The sequence below is a fragment of the Scyliorhinus torazame genome, chromosome 4 (genome assembly GCF_047496885.1).
Source record: "Scyliorhinus torazame isolate Kashiwa2021f chromosome 4, sScyTor2.1, whole genome shotgun sequence".
Taxonomy (NCBI): Eukaryota; Metazoa; Chordata; class Chondrichthyes; order Carcharhiniformes; family Scyliorhinidae; genus Scyliorhinus; species Scyliorhinus torazame.
This window is the reverse complement of record NC_092710.1, coordinates 45,878,879-45,899,119: the sequence shown is the minus strand read 5'-3', so window position 1 is coordinate 45,899,119 and position 20,241 is coordinate 45,878,879. Positions and strand designations below refer to the sequence as shown.

The 20,241-nt window shown below is 43.8% G+C and overlaps 1 protein-coding gene across 1 annotated transcript in view; it reads right to left on the bottom strand.

Moving 5' to 3' along the window:
* The window catches only part of LOC140411324 (equilibrative nucleobase transporter 1-like), an 82,040-nt gene that overhangs the window by 15,470 nt on the left and 46,329 nt on the right, over positions 1-20,241 (bottom strand). Inside the window, exons 6-9 of the mRNA XM_072500445.1 lie at positions 16,527-16,666; positions 16,163-16,177; positions 3,593-3,885; positions 2,198-2,365 (exon numbers count right to left, since the gene is read on the bottom strand). Of these exons, the coding sequence (XP_072356546.1) occupies positions 2,198-2,365; positions 3,593-3,885; positions 16,163-16,177; positions 16,527-16,666 (616 nt within the window). The remainder of the gene's footprint in view (positions 1-2,197; positions 2,366-3,592; positions 3,886-16,162; positions 16,178-16,526; positions 16,667-20,241) is intronic.

The window sequence follows — 20,241 nt, the reverse complement described above, 5'->3', positions numbered from 1 at the left end:
GGGCAGAAATATTAAAACAATCAAAAAGACACACACACACAGACAAATGCAGGGAACACACGTGTGCAGATACATATGGTTGGAAGGCATAACATCATTTACACAGCTTCCGAACCCGCAGAGCGGTAGAAATGTGCACGGAAAGGTGGAGGCAAGGCCACACAGGCAGACCTAAAAGTACACATTAAAAAATGATGCACAGACCCATACATATACAGTCAGGCAAACAGAAAGGCAACGATAAAGATCCAGATTGCTGCCTACCTGGTGATGTAACGAATCCCTTTTCCAAACCTGACTGTTAGAGAAGGACAATGTCCAGGCTCCTCAGTAGAATGTGGGTGTGACCGAGCAAATGTCGAGGATAAATGATGCACCTAATTCACCAAAGCATCCCTCCGTCACTGGAATTTCCTCTCCCAATCTCTCATCCCTTCCATCGCCATCATGTGCTCTATCGGGTATTCATTCCCCTGACTCCACCGCAACCTCCATTACATCTATATTTTATCCTATCTTCCCTCTTTCACCCTCTTCACAAATCCTACTTGCACCTCCCTTCATGCAGCCTCATCGCTCCATTCCGTGCCTCAAACTCTTCTCTTCAAGGCATCGTCTCATATCTTCCTTAATCTCAATTTCCGTTCTTCCTGCTCCTGTCTGTGTTTGACATGGCATTCCATCCGCTCCTTTCAGGCCCAATAACACTTTGCCTCTGATCTCTCTCACTCTTCGCCATATCGTTTTCTCCTTTTCCTCACTTTTTCTTTCACATCCTAACCGCCCAAACTCTCTCCCACACTCCTCCGTTTCACCACACGCCCGTCAGAAAATGCCCTCTCTCCTGACTCCCTGTATTTCAATCTAACTCTCTCAACAAACATTCTCTTCGCCCCGTCTCCCGTTTCCTCTCTCTTCTCAGCCCTGTGTCTCGACAGGAGTTCTCTATTTGCGCTGGTCCTCTACCCATTCTCCCATCGCCCGTGATTTCTATCTGCATCCACGGGCTCTGTCTATTCTCTCTCCACCGTTCCTCTCCATCAGCACTCGCTGTCCCTCCGCAACCCCGTCATCTCTCTCTTTTCACTTGTACCCTCTATCCATGCACTCTATATTCACGTGGGTCATTCCCGGCACTCGCACTCTCTCCTCACCCATTCTCCTTTTCCTGGGAACTTGTTCCTCTCTTTATCTGTACTTTCTCTTCCCACTTAAAATCTCAAAATATGTGTCCTCTCTGAGTCTTTCCCCTCCCAAATCTGCTGCTTCGCCAGTGAAATCTTTTCACAGCGAAAGGCTGTCCCATAATTCTGTTCTGTTGGCCACTACATATTTCATCTTCATTCTCTCTCTCTAACCTTCACCCGTTCTTGACTCTATGCTCGTGTTGCTCACTCATATTGTTCTCCTCTGCGCCAAATTTATCTCCCTTTAACTCTCTGCCCTTCCTATCTCCGCTCCATTCCTTTTCTATCTCATTCCTCTCTCCTGTCCCTAAATCGCTTAGCATCACTCCTGTAATCGATCTCTTTGCTTTTCTCCCGTTACCAAGCAACCATTAATTTCCATCTTCACCCTCTATCTCTCTTCCACTCATCGAAATGCCATCACATTTTCTCTCCCTTTCCCACAGTTTCCAGGCCGCAAACTATTTTCCTTAATTATTTCCTGAATTGTCCCTTTTCCCACACATTATCCCACTGATATCTAGCCCTCGCTGAGACCTATTCAGATCCAGCTTCCTTTTCACAGGGCCCATTGCTTTCTCTCCCCTCTCTGTCTCCATCTCCCGCTGTCTCGCAATCATCTACCTTGCTCTTTCTCATGCACGAATTGGCTTACCTTTCCCTCGTGTTATGCTTGTCCCGTTGCCTCTCCCTAAGCGACCTACATTTATCCTTTTAGCAGGTCTTCTTCGATACCAGTATATCAATCCGCCACTGTATCTGCCTGATGCTTTTCACCCAAACTCTTCATCAATGGGTCACCCATCGCCCGCTCCATCGCTCTGTCCTTCCCAAGCTCAGCCCTTACATCACCATCTGTTTCTTCTGCCTCCAAATCTCACTGACCTCTCGCAATCACTGCCTTCCGTTCGCTCACACTTCCTCTGCCCATTTTCTACACTCTGTTGGTCACCCGTATTGGTACTCCCTCCACCCTCAGCAAATCTCATTTACTTCTCAATGCTTCGTACCTTGCAGGGAGTCGCCGTCGGTGGCCTGGATGAGCATGGGGTTCAGGGTACCAATGAACAAAGCCATTTGAAGCTGTATGACGCCGAGCCAGAACAGCTGGGTGAGGAATATCTTGGAGGAGATGCAGCTTCTGAAGGTAGGAATCTGTTCCTCAGGTCCTGCTGAACCTGCAGCGGTGGGGCAGAAGAAACAAAGAGGACAAGGTTGTGACCAAAGTTCCCCCACTATCAGCACGCTGAGTGTTGCCAATGCCCTGATACTGAATTGCTTCAGCCATATGAGAAATGTTGCGACACAAGCAGATCAGAGGCTGGGGATTCTGGGCGAACATTTCACCTCCTTAATCTCATTTATCTGTGTCCAACATCTAAAGGACATAATTCCTGAAAAAAATACACGGAGAATAGCATATCCGAGGAAACTAGTGAGAAGCACAGAAAAAGGGACAACAAAAGTAAGTATGAAAACACAAGTACATGATTATGGAAAGGAAATGTGGCCCCTATCACAACTGGATTCTCGCGAACTTCTAATGGGGAAGAGGCAACTGACAAAGAAGCTAGTCGAATACTTGGTGTCTGTCAATGTGGCGGGAAACATAGAGCAACCTCCAGGAATTAATGGCGAGCCAGGTAGCTGACAAGGCAAAAAAACAAACAAGTTAGTGTAAATGAAGAACAAGAAGACCAGTTTAAAACTACTGTGGGAATTCCTGTGGCTTAAAATAGAAAAGAGGCAGAATCTGCAGATCAACGTTGTGGGTGTTGTGTATAATCAACGTTGTGGGGTGTTGTGTATAATTAAGGTTGTGGGGTGTTGTGTATAATGGCTTCAGAGAGAACAGGCCCATTGCTTGTAGTATTTCTAAATTTTACCCAGGCTGGAATGGTATGTGTTGATTGAAAGGTTGCAAATGTCAGTCTCCTCTTTGAGAAAGAGGGGAACTAGAAATATACTTTTTCCTCTGTTCACAGTGGACGAAAAGATGCTTGAGTCTTTATTAAACAACGTTACCACAGGAAACGTATAAAATAACTGCAGGATTTGACAGAGTCAACATGTTTTTAAAAAAATTAAAATCTTGATTAACAAAACGATTGGAGAAATGTTGAGGAAATAAGTAGCAGAATAGCTGATGTGTCACCAGTGGAAGTACTACATTTATATTTTTAGAAAGCGTTTATTAAGTTTCGCACAAGAAGTCAGTAAACAAGATTAGAACATGGCAAAAGTAGCAGCAGACGTGGATGAAGATAACTGGAAGTGTCGGGTAGAGGATAATGCAGAGTGGATAGGCAGAAAGGCAGGAGATTTCTTCAGAGATAGATAGGATCAATAAAGGCAGCGAATGGAGAAGAATGCTACAAGACAGGAAGGGGAGGAGAGAATCTTACCTTCGGATTCATTAGGGGAGACAGTACCAATCATGCCCATCTCTTCCTGCACCTCACCATTCCCTCCCTCAATGTGTTCCTGTCTCTCTCCAGGGCCTCCTTCCTTCTCTACCTTTCTCTCTCCGCCGTCTGCTTCCATATTCCCCTGTCCGTGTCCAGTATCTCCTTCCATTTCATCATGTGTCCCGTCCTTCCCTCTCATATTTCCTTCTGACCCGTGGTCTGGTTCTCCCTGGCCTGGCGTGGATTCTTCAAGGCTGAATGGTGGCAGTGCCAACGTATTACAGCTGATTCTGTCCGACCAAAGCAAACAATTCCTGGTCAACCACAGGCTCTGATGCAACTTTTGGCTCACGTTTTTTTAAAATAAAAAAGCGGGATAAACAGGGGATAGGTCAACTATTCACACAAAAGGCAGCAGGGGGGATTAATCAACAGTCAAAGAGCACGGAGCCGAGAGGCAAAAAGAGGCGTAGCGGCAACAACAGAATCACCTCGAGCAGCTAATTTCCCATCGGGCACACAGAGCGCCGAGTGGATACACGCAGCAGGGGAAAGAGCGTTAATGCATACACTGCAACGCAATAAAGGAAAGGACATTCACCTCCCGATACTGGCCTGGTCTGTATTATGGCCCAAGACCAGACACGAGCAGTGGCTCGGGCACTGGAGAGGAACCTCGATATTTGATTTTAATTTAGTGTTATGGGTCAGGGTTTAGAGAGCCCCAAAGTGAATCATGGAGTTCACCTGACCCACAACTTTGAATAGATTGTGACATGGGGAGCACACGGGCCTACCTTACAGGTGTGATGCACCAGAAATCGGCAGTAATTTTAAATTAAAACAATGTATATTTATGAAACCAGTTAACACTTTATAAACCCACAGTAAACATCATAACTATCAACACCAATAAATTCCCCAAAGAATACAGTACTCTATAAGCAACTCTTAATCTTTCCTTGCAACATCCATAAGACAACAAGAACCCTTTTTGCAGAAAGACATCAGGTTTAAATTCTATACTGAGAGCAGTTATCACTCTGAATTCACCAAATGATCGAGAGATAGTCTTTAGATGGCAGAGAGATCGAAATTACACCTTATTTGGCTGGCTGCAGCTCCAACACTAAAACGAAATTAAAAAACACAGACACACCCAAGCTTTTCCTCAAAGCGAAGCTAAAAAGCAGAGCCAGAGCTCAGCTCCACCACACTCTGACATCACTACAGCTAAACATTTCTTAAAGTGACATTCCCATGACATTCGTAGGACTGTGAGGTAAGGCTACCTCTCTCCCGGAGTGACATTACAAATAGATAGGGCTTTGGTATATTAAAACAAACGTATTATTAACGGAGATTTAAAAATATCGTTAACATCACACCCGAAATTAGCTTGCAATTGCCCCTTAAACAATGTTAATTAATATAGTGAATACTGTAATCCTTAACTGACATCCTTATTCCCACTCAAACAACAATAAAACATCTCAGCTCTCAAGCCACTGTTGAAACAGTTAATACTCGGGAATACTGCTTCAGAGAGATGCTACTTGTGAAAGAGAGACATTTTCACACTGTTTTGAAGAGTAGACCTGAATCCTATCAGATCCATACAGAGACTCTGGCTGTCTTCCTTCATAAGCTGCTTTAGCTTCTTTCCACTCAGATACACGCTCTAACGGCGTGGAAATAAACTGCTCATATGGTTACATGCATGTATTCTCGTTAAACTGAGATGTTTGACGTCTGCCAACACGTTAAGCCAACTCTCGACTGTCCTTGTTTCTGTAAAATGTCTGATAACTGAGCTGCACCTATTAGCTACATCATTTTAACAAGCTGAAATCTAATTAACTCTGCAGGGAATCCTCGTGAATGCAAACCAAACTGCATTAGACCAAACCTTTCCGATACCTTCAGTACACACTGGTTCCCAAAACTCTTTAATCAGGATTATTTTAACACTTGACTGCAGCAGTCAAATACTAACCCAGAACTTGAATCCTGACTCCAGATAATGCCTAAAATGCAACATATCTGGTATCCACGAGTTCATCACATCTAAACGCGACTTGGATCAACAACATGGTTTTGTACTCTTCACTGTCCCCTGAAATGACGCAGTAGTGTCAGTTCATGGGAAAACTAGAATGGATGGCAAATGCTTGACTTTCAATGAAAAACTAAGGAAACTGAAACCTCTTAGCTTATTTGGGGCAGCACGGTAGCATTGTGGATAGCACAATTGCTTCACAGCTCCAGGGTTCCATGTTCGATTCCGGCTTGGGTCATTGTCTGTGTGGAGTCTGCACATCCTCTCCGTGTGTGCGTGGGTTTCCTCCGGGTGCGTGGGTTTCCTCCGGGTGCTCCGGTTTCCTCCCACGGTCCAAAGATGTGCAGGTTAGGTGGATTGGCCATGATAAATTGCCCTTAGTGTCCAAAATTACCCTTAGTGTTGGGTGGGGTTATGGGGATAGGGTGGAGGTGTTGACCTTGGGTAGGGTGCTCTTTCCAAGAGCTGGTGCAGACTCGATGGGCCGAATGGCCTCCTTCTGCACTGTAAATTCTATGATAATCTATGATGATGTGAAATCGGTTCCGAGGCTCCCGAATAAAGCAACAAAAAAGAACGGTAGCCATTTAAACAAATTGAAAGATATAAGATCCAGAAGGAACTGGAAATTGTGGATATGTCGAGGCTGTTCCCACTTCTGGGAGTATCTAGATCTAGGGGATCACTTTTTGAAAATAATTGATCTCACAATTAAAGCAGAAATAAGATGATTTTATCCTCTCAACCTGTCGTGTGATGAATGTAGTAATTGTTATCAATTGTATTTTGTTGTGGTAATCTTAAAACAACCCAGTGTTCGAATATGAGCAGTGAGTCTGCGACAGCTGTAACTGAGGTATCGTAGAAGTGAGAGAATGATTCAGGTTAAACAATTCCTTGCTCCATTACTATTGTTGTTGGAGGTCCCTGGGTATAGATAATTAATGAAGAACGGTGTTTAATCCTAGCTAAGCAGATAATGAGATGTATTTGTGGGAGAGAGGTGACGATGTGATTTGGAGGAGCCAGGTCTGTCTGTAGTTTTTAGCACTGTTACCCTGGGATTTCAGTCCGACAAAAAACAAGGGTTTTCAGGTTGTTCCTGAAAGCATCTCTCTCCAATGTTGCATATAGAGAACAGCAGAAAACCCTGATTGCCAACTTTATTTATGAGAGGATTTTGAAGTACTCTGCTTTGTTGGAGCATATGGAGCATATTTAGTGGCAGCTGCAGGTTGAGTTAAATAATTTCATTTTTTAAAGAACTGTTCAAAGGTTAATTGTAAACCAATTTATCTGATGTAAATGTACTTTTTCTGTTTAAGTTCAAGTTTATTGGAGACATAAAATATACCTATTGGTCAGAACCGTTACTCCTGGGATGAATTATCCCTTTCTCAGAATTTTACAAATCGCAACTTGTTTGCGGATTCTCGAAAGTAACTTAACAAAAATTAGGATCTGGTCCAGTATCGTCATCGTCGTAAGTCTTTGGAATTCTCTCACCTAAACTGTGGTAGAAGCAGAGTCTTGACCATTATAGGCAAACTCGGATAGAATCTTGCTGATAAAGAGGATAATAGGTGAGCACAGGTAGGTTAATGCACATTTGATGTTCCCAAATGACCAGGCATGATCATATTAAACAGTTCAAAGTACTCTAGGGGCTGAATGACCTCCTTCTTCTCCTTGTTCCAATGTTCACATGCTTGTGCAGGATATTTCAGAATACCTTTCAGACGTGTATTCATGCACTCAAGAAAAACGTTGCTGAATGTCCGACCATCCGTATTTAAGTACAGAAGTTAGTGAAAGGGCCAAAATTAAACGGAAAAAAACAAATAACTGGTCAAAGATGAGTGGCCGATCAGATGATTTCTCAGAATAGAAAGAACAGCAGCGTATGAATAGCTTGTTTATGAAGATAAATATATTAGAGTATGAAGGAAACTATATTTGTATGTACTGATGGATCGCACCAGGTTTTTTTTCAGGTGTTTAGATAGGAAGCTGGTAGCTAAAATTTATATTGGTTCCTCAGAGAGGGAGACATTCATATTATTGGGAGATAATACGGAAATGCCGAATAGAATGGACACATAATGTACTCACAGCTTCAATATGAGAACATAAGAACATAAGAACTAGGAGCAGGAGTAGGCCATCTGGCCCTTCGAGCCTGCTCCGCCATTCAATGAGATCATGGCTGATATTTTGTGGACTCAGCTCCACTTTCCGGCCCGAACACTATAACCCTTAATCCCTTTATTCTTCAAAAAACTATCTATCTTTATCTTAAGAACATTTAATGAAGGAGCCTCTACTGCTTCACTGGTCAAGGAATTCCATAGATTCACAACCTTTCGGTGAAGAAGTTCCTCCTAAACTCAGTCCTAAATCTACTTCCCCTTATTTTGAGGCTATGCCTCCTAGTTCTCCTTTCACCCGCCAGTAGAAACGACCTACCCGCATCTATCCTATCTATTCCCTTCATAATTTTATATGTTTCTGAAAGATCCCCCGCCCCCCCTCATCCTTCTAAATTCCAACGAGTATAGACCCAGTCTACTCAACCTTTCCTCGTAATCCAGCCCCTTCAGCTCTGGGGTTAACCTAGTGAATCTCCTCTGCACACCCTCCAGTGCCAGTACGTCCTTTCTCAAGTAAGGAGACCAAAACTGAACAAAATACTCCAGGTGTGGCCTCACTAACACATTATACAATTGCAGCATAACCTACCTAGTCTTAAACTCCATCCCTCTAGCAATGAAGGTCAAAATTCCATTCACCTTCTTAATCACCTGTTGCAACTGTAAACTAACTTTTTGCGACTCATGCACGAGCACACCCAGGTCTCTCTGCGCAGCAGCATGTTTTAATATTTTATCATTTAAATAATAATCCCTTTTGCTGTTATTCCTACCAAAATGGATAACCTCACATTTGTCAACATTGTATTCCATCTGCCAGACCCTAGCCCATTCACTTAGCCTGTCCAAATCCCTCTGCAGACCTCCGGTATCCTCTGCATTTTTTGCTTTACCACTCATCTTAGTGTCGTCTGCAAACTTGGACACATTGCCCTTGGTCCCCAACTCCAAATCATCTATGCAAATTATGAACAATTGTGGGCCCAACACTGATCCCTGAGGGGCACCACTAGCTACTGATTACCAACCAGAGAAACACCCATTAATCCCCACTCTTTCCTTTCTATTAATTAACCAATCCTCTATCCATGCTACTACTATCCCCTTAATACCATGCATCTTTATCTTATGCAGCAACCTTTTGTGTGGCACCTTGTCAAAGGCTTTCTGGAAATCCAGATATACCACATCCATTGGTTCCCCGTTGTCTACCGCACAGGTAATGGCCTCAAAAAAATCCACTAAATTAGTTAGGCACGACCTGCCCTTTCTGAACCCATGCTGCGTTTGCCCAATGGGACAATTTCTATCCAGATGCCTCGCTATTTCTTCCTTGATGATAGATTCCAGCATCTTCCCTACTACTTAAGTTAAGCTCACTGGCCTTTAATTACCCGCTTTCAGCCTACCTCCTTTTTTAAACAGTGGTGTCACGTTTGCTAATTTCCAATCTGGTAATAGCTGTAAATCAGGAGTAGTTGAGCAACTTTGTGAAATTACAATCACTATGGAAGTGGTGCTGAGCAATTTGAAGGAGCTGTCAGCTGACAATATCCAGGCCCAGATGGAATTCATTCAAGCGTCATAATGGTGCGGCTAATGAGTTAGTGGATGAGTTGTTGCTAATTTACCAAATTTACCTTGATCATCATTAAGTTCCATCTGGATGGAAAATTGCCAATATAACGTGTGTAAACGAGAGAGGATAGAAAGAGTCACAATGAAACAAAAAAAAACGTTCGCTTCAAATCATTTTTTGTGAGAGGGCGGGGGTGTTGTAGCTAGATTGCAGCAGACACAGAAGGAGGGAAAAAAACTCAATTTATCCAGAAAGAGTCAGCATGGTTTGTGAAATTAAAACCAGGTTTTGCAATTTTCTGGAGTTTTTGGAAGGAGTACATCAATCATATGAACAGAGGGGAACCTGGTGTATGAGATTTCCAGAAAATATTTAACAATGTACACTTTAACAATAGGTCATTGCACAAACAAAAGTTCATTATAATGCCTCCAACATATTCTCCAGGGCAAAGACTGAGCATTGGGCAGTAAATAGATGGTATGGATAAAGATGTTGTTGCATCATTGGCAGAATTTATCCACTGAAGCCTTTGCGATTAACATCACTTACTTAGATGATGGAAGGAAAAGCGTGGTAAATTTTCAGGACCAGAATGGTACTCAGGAAAGTATTTTGTGAAGTAGACATGCGATTGCAGATGCAAACTATTAGTGTATGTGAGTGGCAAACATATGTCGGATACAGTATAACTGGAGATGTTTGACGTTGCTCAGTTTGGATGGAGGTAGCAAAAAGTACAAAGTGTTAGTTAAACGGGGAATGACTGAAAACGCGAAGCTGCAGAGTGATTTAGGTGACCTCGTGTACGCATGCCGGCGCAGCATTTAACTCAACAGGCTAATTGAATGCTCTATTTTGTAAGGAGAGGGTTGGAACATAAAAATCAGATTGGCATGCCTCAAATATTTAAGGCATTGTTGAGATGGCATCACGAATATTTTTTCCCTGATGAAGGAATTAAGTAAATGCATTATGGAGTGTCAAAGGAATTTTTACGAGGTGAGTTCCAGAAATGTGACTTGCCTTATCAGGATAGGCTAACCTAGACTGGTTTCTGCTGGAATTCAGAGGTGTGTGACTGACTTGACTAAGGTTCCTGAAATCCGGAATGGTTTTGACAATCAGAAAGTGGAAAGAATCTTACCTCTTCTCAGTGATTGCAGAAATAGGTGGTTTCACTTATCGGAGGATATTTGATTCTCTATTCGTGCGGTGAGAATTCTGGTCTCCTTCAGAAAGCCTTGGAAACAGGGTCATTGAATTGTTTCAGGCAGAGGCGGAATGAAATATTCTTCAGCGAGCTAACCAAAGGTTCTTTCGTGTTATTAGGGAATGAGGAATTCAACAGGAACAGATTAGCTCTGACTTTATTTCATGACAGAGCAGGTTCGAGGGGCTGAATGGCCGACTTCTTTTCTCGATTTGACATGTTTGTATGTTCAAAGGGGTCAGGTCAACTAATCTCTGCTCGGAGACATATATCTATGACATGATTTTGTTTCTGATGTGGGTGATGTTACTCCACAGCGGTATAGTGCAGAACCAGCATTGGCATTCAACATCAGGAAAATAATGTCATTGGGTCATAGAGACATCCAACGCAGAAAAGGCCCTTCGACCCAGCGAGTCTGCACCAACAATAGCTACCCCTAATCTCACGCTCAACTCACTTGCACGCACTTGCCCATCCTTGCATGTGATTGAATTATGAGCGCCCATCCACGTACGTTTCAAAGGTTGTGAGAGATCCAATTCGCACTACCTTCCGAGGCTGTGCATTCCAGATTCTCTCCATCCTCGGAGCAAATTATTTTTTATCGCACCTCCCCTCGGTGTCTCCCGTCCTTACACTAAAATTATGCCCGCTTATGATTGACCTGTCAACCAAGGGAAACAGCTGCTTCCTATTTCCACTGACAAAACTCCTCGCCATCTAATACACCTCAATTATATCCCACCTCAGCCTTCTCTGTTCCAAGCCTATCCAGCCTCTCCCTACAGCTCAGATGCCCAATTCCCGGCTACATGCTGGTGAATCTCCTCTGTCCCCGCCCAGTGCAATCACTTCCTTTCAACAGTGAGGTGACCAGAAGTTGGAGGGGATTATAAGAGACAAGATTTATAATCATCTATATAGGAATAATATGATCAGGGATAGTCAGCATGGCTTTGTGAAGGGTAGGTCATGCCTCACAAACCTTATCGAGTTCTTTGAGAAGGTGACTGAACAGGTAGACGAGGGTAGAGCAGTTGATGTGGTGTATATGGATTTCAGTAAAGCGTTTGATAAGGTTCCCCACGGTAGGCTATTGCAGAAAATACGGAGGCTGGGGATTGAGGGTGATTTAGAGATGTGGATCGGAAATTGGCTAGCTGAAAGAAGACAGAGGGTGGTGGTTAATGGGAAATGTTCAGAATGGAATTCAGTTACAAGTGGCGTACCACAAGGATCTGTTCTGGAGCCGTTGCTGTTTGTCATTTTTATCAATGACCTAGAGGAGGGCGCAGAAGGGTGGGTGAGTAAATTTGCAGACGACACTAAAGTCGGTGGTGTTGTCGACAGTGTGGAAGGATGTAGCAGGTTACAGAGGGACATAGATAAGCTGCAGAGCTGGGCTGAGAGGTGGCAAATGGAGTTTAATGTAGAGAAGTGTGAGGTGATCCACTTTGGAAGGAATAACAGGAATGCAGAATATTTGGCTAATGGTAAAGTTCTTGGAAGTGTGGATGAGCAGAGGGATCTCGGTGTCCATGTACATAGATCCCTGAAAGTTGCCACCCAGGTTGATAGGGTTGTGAAGAAGGCCTATGGAGTGTTGGCCTTTATTGGTAGAGGGATTGAGTTCCGGAGTCATGAGGTCATGTTGCAGCTGTACAAAACTCTGGTACGGCCGCATTTAGAGTATTGCGTACAGTTCTGGTCACCTCATTATAGGAAGGACGTGGAGGCTTTGGGGAGGGTGCAGAGGAGATTTACCAGGATGTTGCCTGGTATGGAGGGAAAATATTATGAGGAAAGGCTGATGGACTTGAGCTTGTTTTCGTTGGAGAGAAGAAGGTTAAGAGGAGACTTAATAGAGGCATGCAAAATGAGCAGGGGGTTAGATAGGGTGGACAGTGAGAGCCTTCTCCCGCGGATGGAAATGGCTGGCACGAGGGCACATAGCTTTAAACTGAGGGGTAATAGATATAGGACAGAGGTCAGAGGTAGATTCTTTACACAAAGAGTGGTGAGGCCGTGGAATGCCCTACCTGCAACAGTAGCATTTAAAAGTTTATTGGATAAGCATATGGATGATAATGGCATAGTGTAGGTTAGATGGCTTTTGTTTCGGTGCAACATCGCAGGCCGAAGGGCCTGTACTGCGCTGTATCGTTCTATGTTCTATGTTCTAAGTGCACACAGCGCTCCAGCTGTGGCCTTACCAACGTTCTGTATAGCTCCAACATAACCTCCTTCCTCTTATATTCTAAGCCACTACTGATGATACAAGTGCCTTCTAACCTACCCTATCCACTTGCTCTGTCACCTTCCGGGATCTATGAACAAGTACCTCAAGATCCAACTTTTCCTCTTGATAAATGTTGAATTCTTTACCCGTCAGTCTGGCCTCAATAAAACTCGAGATGGATTTTTAGGCATAGTATTATTTATTTTTAACCAACTTGCGAGTCTGACTCGCTTTTCAGGGACACAGAACACAGAATCAGTCTCCTGGACCCCTTGGAAACGAATGAAGGAGACAAAGGGATCTCTGCAAATACATTCAAATGGCATTCAGCCATGGTTGAATGGTGGAGTGGACTCGATGGGCCGAATGGCCTTGCTTCCACTCCTATGTCTTATGGTCTTATGGCATCAAGTTTCACATACTGATTCCCATAGGTCATTCTATACCCCTCCTGACCTGGCCATACATCCTAATTGGCTCACTTCTCATTCCTTAACCCTGGGCCTCTTGTTACCCAGCATCCTTTTCTCCTCCTCTACCAGACACCCCTCCCCCTTCCGTGCCATGCTTTCTGAAATCCTTTGTCTGTGAACTCACTAGAATTAGACCGGCCGACATCTACATTACTGTAACTAACATATTTAACTATTTTATATCACATTCGTCACTCTGAGCTTCCTAATGTCCTGCCTATCAATAGATACTACCTTCTCCTCTTTCACCTTCCAAAGGACAACTGCTCGCCCTCGGCAGCCTCCTGTAGCAGCCTCCCTGAACAGGCGCCGGAATATGGCGACTAGGGGCTTTTCACAGTAACTTCATTTGAAGCCTACTTGTGACAATAAGCGATTTTCATTTCATTCATTTCATTTCATTCAGGGTAAAATGCCATTTGCCAATTTTCGGCCCATCTGACCAACCCAACTACATCTTCCTGCAACCTCCGACCCTCTTCTTCATTGTTAATCATCCTACTGATCTTGGTATCATCTGCGATCCTTTTCATTATTCCCCCATGCTGTCGTTTATATCATTTAAATGTGAAACAGCAATAAGAGATGCAACACTGATCCGTGTGGTACGTGGTTGTACACCGGACTATACCATCCTCTGTGTCAAATTACTAAGCTTGTTTCGGATCAATCTTGACAAGATCCCTTGAATTCCACGTGCTTCAATATTCTCAATCAGTCTCCCATGTCGCCCACTGAGTGTGCGTACCATCGAGCAAGCCTACATGTCGAGAGTCACACTGTCGACTGATTATTTATGAACGGCTGTCAGTCGTAATTCGTGCAGTCGGGATCATTACATAAGTGATACCCAATCGAAGCATCACATCGAAATACGAGGCGTACGATGGCCGGGTGGTTACCACTGTTGCTTCACAGTACCTGGGTCACCGGTTTGATTCCGAGCTTGGATGACTGTCTCTGTGGAGTTTGTACATTCTCCCTGTCACCGTGTGTTTCCTCCAGGTGCTCCCGTTTCTTCCCACAGTCAAAAGATGTGCAGGCTAAGTGGACTGGCCATGTTAAATTACCACTAAGCGTTGAAACGTTAGTTGGGATTTCTGGGCCTAGATATGGTGGTCTTGTGAAGTATCGGTGCAGATTCCATGGGCCGAAATGCCTCCTTCTGCACTATATCCTATGACGCCATGAATTGTTCTCCATCTGTAACATTCACACACGTCACATTAATTGCAGGTAGTAACTTACTTCCTAGCACCTGTTATTCTACAGAGAATTTTGACGAGATTCTACTGCAACTTTACTGCGTTTTCTATTATCTCACGAAGAAGCAATCTTGACCCCTAAATTTAATTGTATCATGGATTTGAGTGTTTTTTTGCCAGTTACAGCTCTCACTCTACATAAAAGAAAACATCCATATGATATTAATACAACCAGCAACTCTCTCTCAGCGCTGCGTTATTCTGTCTATAAGATACACAGGAAACTTTTACAGATTCAAGATGTAATTGACGCCTGCCTATCTGCTATTGAGTGTCTAAACTCAGTGACCAACGTAGGTTATATTCCAATCTCGAAATCACTCCCAGACAACTGTATGTAAACCATTCGAATCCATCGAGGGGATAAAGCTTGTAACTAATTTCCGGGTTTCTGTATTTCCATATATAATCCACCCTCCATGAAATTGGCTTTCAATCTTAGAGGAACCCCCTCTCGTGTGTTAACCTTAAAGGCCGTGAAGCTGTGAACGCCTCCATTGCTTCCCATGCATTAACTCACCATTTGTCCATGTTGCATGTTATTCAATAAATGCACCAAACAAGCACTGAGCTTCGCTGCAACATTTAACTCTCTCTCTGTTAGCTGTTATTCAACATATAAACCACGCCTGGATCCTTGAAGAAGTGAAATATATATATATATATAAAACCTCTCAATCCACAGATTAGATTGCATTCTGTGTTATTTCTCAGTTACTGAGTTATCCGTTACTCTTGACCTACGATGAGCCCATCAACATCCTCGGTATTCCAGTCTGTATCGAGACAGTTTCTAACATTGATTCCAATGTAAGAAACTCGCAGCCCCTCGATTAACTTTGATTTGTGTCTCTGTTGCTCGATATATTTTCACCCCCATAACCACTTCCCAACTCCCGAAAAGCGTGATTGAATTCCAGCCTGTGATCTATTTAAAAAAAAATTAAATCCAGAGCGATATTTTAGAATTTAGCCGGTAAACAAATCAACTGATGATAATGAAGATGGGCATTAACATTATATTCTTAATTCTTCATTATGCAACTCTGATGCTGTATTCGATTCCAGTTTCTAACTTAAACTAAGTTATCTGCTCCTCGACATGTAAACACTCGAACACTTCGATCAGGTACTGGCCTGTTACTCATTCCCAGCTCGGATTATGTAGTTCACCACCCGACCCCAGGATGTCCATTCAAGGCTATTACACACTCGCCAGGTAATTACTTTATACACACCAAATCATAAAATGGCTTCATTACATTTTAAATTGATATATGTAGTACGTTGCCGAGGGTATACTAACTATATGATGCATGAACACATTACCCTAGCCAACAATTGAAAGCCCACAATTAATTGCAGCCTGCAGCTCGCTCCGAGGAAACTGCCATTCAAAGTTCAAACCATTTTTGAAACCACTGATAGGCTTCTAGCATGTAAATCCTTCCTGTGCAATTAATCTTAAATACAGATCTCGCACCCACGCCATAATACTTCACTAGTCACCATTGTGTAAATTGATCCTGGATATCTCTTGTTCCGGGCATATCCCCAAGACATCTCGGGAGATTATAGAAAATTACTGTGGACGTTGGAATCTGAAACAAAAAAGAGAAAATATTGGGAAATCTCAGCAAATCTGACAGCATCTGTGGAGTGGAGGGGAAAGGGAGTTGACGTTTTGAGTCTGGATGACTCTTTGTCAAAGAGACTTTTTGTTAAAGCTTTGTCAAAGCTTTGACAAAGAGTCCTCCAGACTCGAAATGCCGGCTCCCTTTTCCCTCCACAGATGCTGTCAGACCTGCTGAGATGGTCTAGAATTTTCTGATTTTGTTTCGGGAGATTTCAACTTGGAACTCGCATCTTAGTATATTTTATTCTATATCTGATCCAGACAAATGCCTGGATTTTGCTGCAATGTAAAACTTCTTCTCCTCTCCTCCTTACCCAAAGGTGTATCTCTCCGGAAGTGGGTAGGGAATGTGTGTCCGAGGAAGCAGGAAGAATGTCCGCAGGATGTGAATGGTACTGAGCGAGGTGATGAACAAGAACATGGACATGAGGGAAAAACCAGCCTCGTGCAAAACCTGAATAAAAGAGATTCGGGGCGAAATTAAACAGAAACAAAGAACAAAGAGCAATGCAGCGTAGGAACAGGCCCTATGTATTTGTCTAGATGCCCCTTAAATGCCACTATCATATCTGCTCCCACCACCTCCCCAGGCAACGCGTTCCAGATATTTACCACCCACTGTGTGAAAGACTTGCCTCGCACATATGTTCTAAACTTTTCCCCATGCACTTTAAACCTATGTCCTCTGGTACTTGACTCTGCTATCCTAGGAAAGAGCGTCTGACTATCCACTCTGTCCATGCCACTCATAATCTTGTAGACCTCTATCAGATCACCTCTTCACCTCCGTCGTTCCAGTGAGAACAGACCGAATTTATCTAACCTCTCCTCATAGCTAACGCCCTTCATACCACGCAACATCCTAGTAAACCGCTTCTGTATCTTCTCCAAAGCATCCACATCCTTATGGTAGTGTGGCGACCAGAATTGTGCGCAATATTCCAAATGAAGCCGAACGATGGTCCTGTACCACTGCAACATGACTTGCCAATTTTTATATTCAATGCCCCGACCGTATGCTTTCTTGTCCACCTTATCCACATGCATTGCCATTTTCGGTGATCGGTGGACATGCATGTCCAGATCTCTCTGCCTGTCAGTACTCGCAAGAGTTCTACCATTTATTGTGTAATTCCGACATGCATTGGACCTTCCAAAGTGCATTTCCTCAAACTTGTCCGATTAAACTCCATCTGACATTTCTGCGCCCAAGACTCCAACCAGTTTATATCCTGTTGTATCCTCTGACAATCCTCTTCACTACCCGCAACTCCACCAAATTTTGTGTCGTCTGTGAACGTACTAATCAGACCAGCTACATTTTCTTCCAAATCATTTATATACACCACGAACAACAAAGGTCGCAGAACTGATCCCTGTGGAACGTCGCTAGTCACAGCCTTCCATTCAAAAAAGCACCCGCCTACTGATACCCTTTGTCTTCTGTGCCCAAGCCAATTCTGTATCCAACTTGCCAGCTCTCCTCTGACCCCATGTGACTTCACCCTTTGTACCAGTCTACCATAAGGTACTTTGTCAAAGGCTTTACTGAAGTCTATGTAAACAACATCTACTGCCTTTCCCTCATCTATCATCTTTATCACTTCCTCGAAAAACTCGATCAAATTAGTGAGACACGACCTCCACTTCACAAAACCATGCTGTCTATCGCTGATAAATCCATTTGTTTCCAAATGTGTATAAATCCTATCTCTAAGAATATTTTCCAATAATTTCCCTCCCAATGACGTAAGACTCAGCGGCCTATAATTTCCTGCATTATTCCTGTTGCCCTTCTTAAACAATTGAACAATACTGGCTACTCTCCAGTCCTCTGGAACTTCACTTGTAGTCAATGAGGATACATAAATTACTGTCAAGGCCCCAGCAATTTCCTCCCTTGCCTCCCTCAGTATTCTGGGGTAGATCCCATCAATTTCATGCTTTTTAAGATGCCCAACACCTTCTCTTTAATAATATCAACATGACTCAGAATATCTGCACACTCTACCCTATTATCCTCATCCACCAAGTCCTTCTCTTTGGTGAATATTGAGGTAAAGTGTTCATTTACTATCTCGCCCATTTCCTCTGGTTCCATACATATGTTTTCTCCAATATCTTTGAATGGACCAACCCTTTCTCTGGCTCCCCTCATGCTCTTTACAAATATGTAAAACGCATTAGGATTTTTCTTAATCCTTTTTGCCAACGATCCCTTTTAGCCTTCTTTTATAATAATCTTTCATTGTCACAAGTAGGCTTACATTGACACTGCAATTAAGTTACTGTGAAAATCCCCTAGTTGCCGCATTCCGGCGCCTGTTCGGGTGCACAGAGGGAGAATTCAGAATGTCCAAATTACCTAACAGCACGTTTTCGAGACTTTTGGGAGGAAACCGGAGCACCCGGAGGAAACCCACGCAGACACAGGGAGAATGTGCAGACTCCACACAGACAGTGACTCAAGCCGGGAATCGAACCTGGGACCCCGAGCTGTGAAGCAACAGTGCTAACCACGGTGCTACCGTGCTGCCCTTTCTAATTCCTACCTTAAGTTCCTTCCTACTTGCTTTATATTCTTCAAGGGCTTCATCTGTCCTAAGCCTTTTAGACCTTACGAATGCTCCCTTTTTCTTCTTGACAAAGTTCATAATATCTCTCGTTATCCAGGGTTCCCCATACTTACCACCCTTCTCTTCCATCCTCACAGGTACAGGCCGGTCCTGATTTCTAACGACTGACATTTGAAAGCCTCCCACATGCCAGATGTTGATTTTCCCTCAAACAACCTCGCCCAGTCAACACTCTCTAGATCCTGCCTAATGCTGTTTAATTAGCCTTCCCCCTGTCCAACACCTTCACCTGAGGACCACTCTTGTCCTGATCCATAAGCAGCTTAAAACTTACAGCCTTGTGATCACTGTTCCCGAAATGATCGCTTACTGAAACTTGGAACACCTTCGGTCAACAGTGAGTGTTAAGAACTGATCATGTCTGACCCCAATGCTGCACTACTCTCTAGTATTCTACCCCCAGCCGCTGTTACTTTATTCTCCCTTCACCTGCTGCCGCCGTCACCTGCATGCAGATATCTCTTTCTTTTGCACTTCTAGATTTTCCCCTTTCAAACCCTCTATCTCTCTTCAGTCCCTCCCCTTCGATCCCCTCACTCTCACTCTGCAATACTCTCTTGCACGCCAAACTGTTCTGCATTTCCTTTTCCTCTTCCCATGTTCCTTTAAGAGCGACGCCTGGGCCTTTCCTTCTATGCCTTTCGTCTATACCGCTTCCAAGTTGTCCCTCTCTCCCCAGTACGCACGCTGTTGCTTCTCCCTCTCTATCTCCCTCAGTGTCAACAACCCTCTGAGCACTATCTCCGTGCCAATCTATTCACTCCTTTGCCCTCATGCACCGCGCACCCTGTGGTGTCTCTATCTCCAAATGAAGGATCCTCTCTAATGTAACCCCCGATTCCCACCAGTAGGAACTGATGGCCTGAACACTTGTTTCTCTGAAGTGGAAATGGCGTGCGATCAGAACTTTCACCTATTGAGTGGGGCGGCACAATGGTTAGCACTAGTATCTTACAGCGTCATGGAAACAGGTTCAATTAATGCCTTAGGTTATTGTCTGTGTGGCGTTTGACGTGTTCCCCGTGTCTGCGTGGGTTTCCTCCGGACGTTACAGTTTCCGCCAACAATCCAAATGTGTGCAGGTTACGTGGAGTTGTGGGGTTACAGGGAAATGGCGGAGTGCTAGGTCTACATCTCGTGATTTTGTACAGGAACACTGCAGTCTCGATCGGCCGAATTCTCTCCTTTTGCACTGTAGAAATTCTATGCTTCCATGTGTTCGACGTCCGCTGAGCTATGGACAGCACGGTAGCATGGTGGTTAGCATAATTGCTTCACAGCTCCAGGGTCCCAGGTTCGATTCCCGGCTTGGGTCACTGTCTGCACGTTCTCCCAGTGTGTGCGTGGGGTTCCTCCGGGTGCTCGGGTTTACTCCCACAGTCCAAAGATGTGC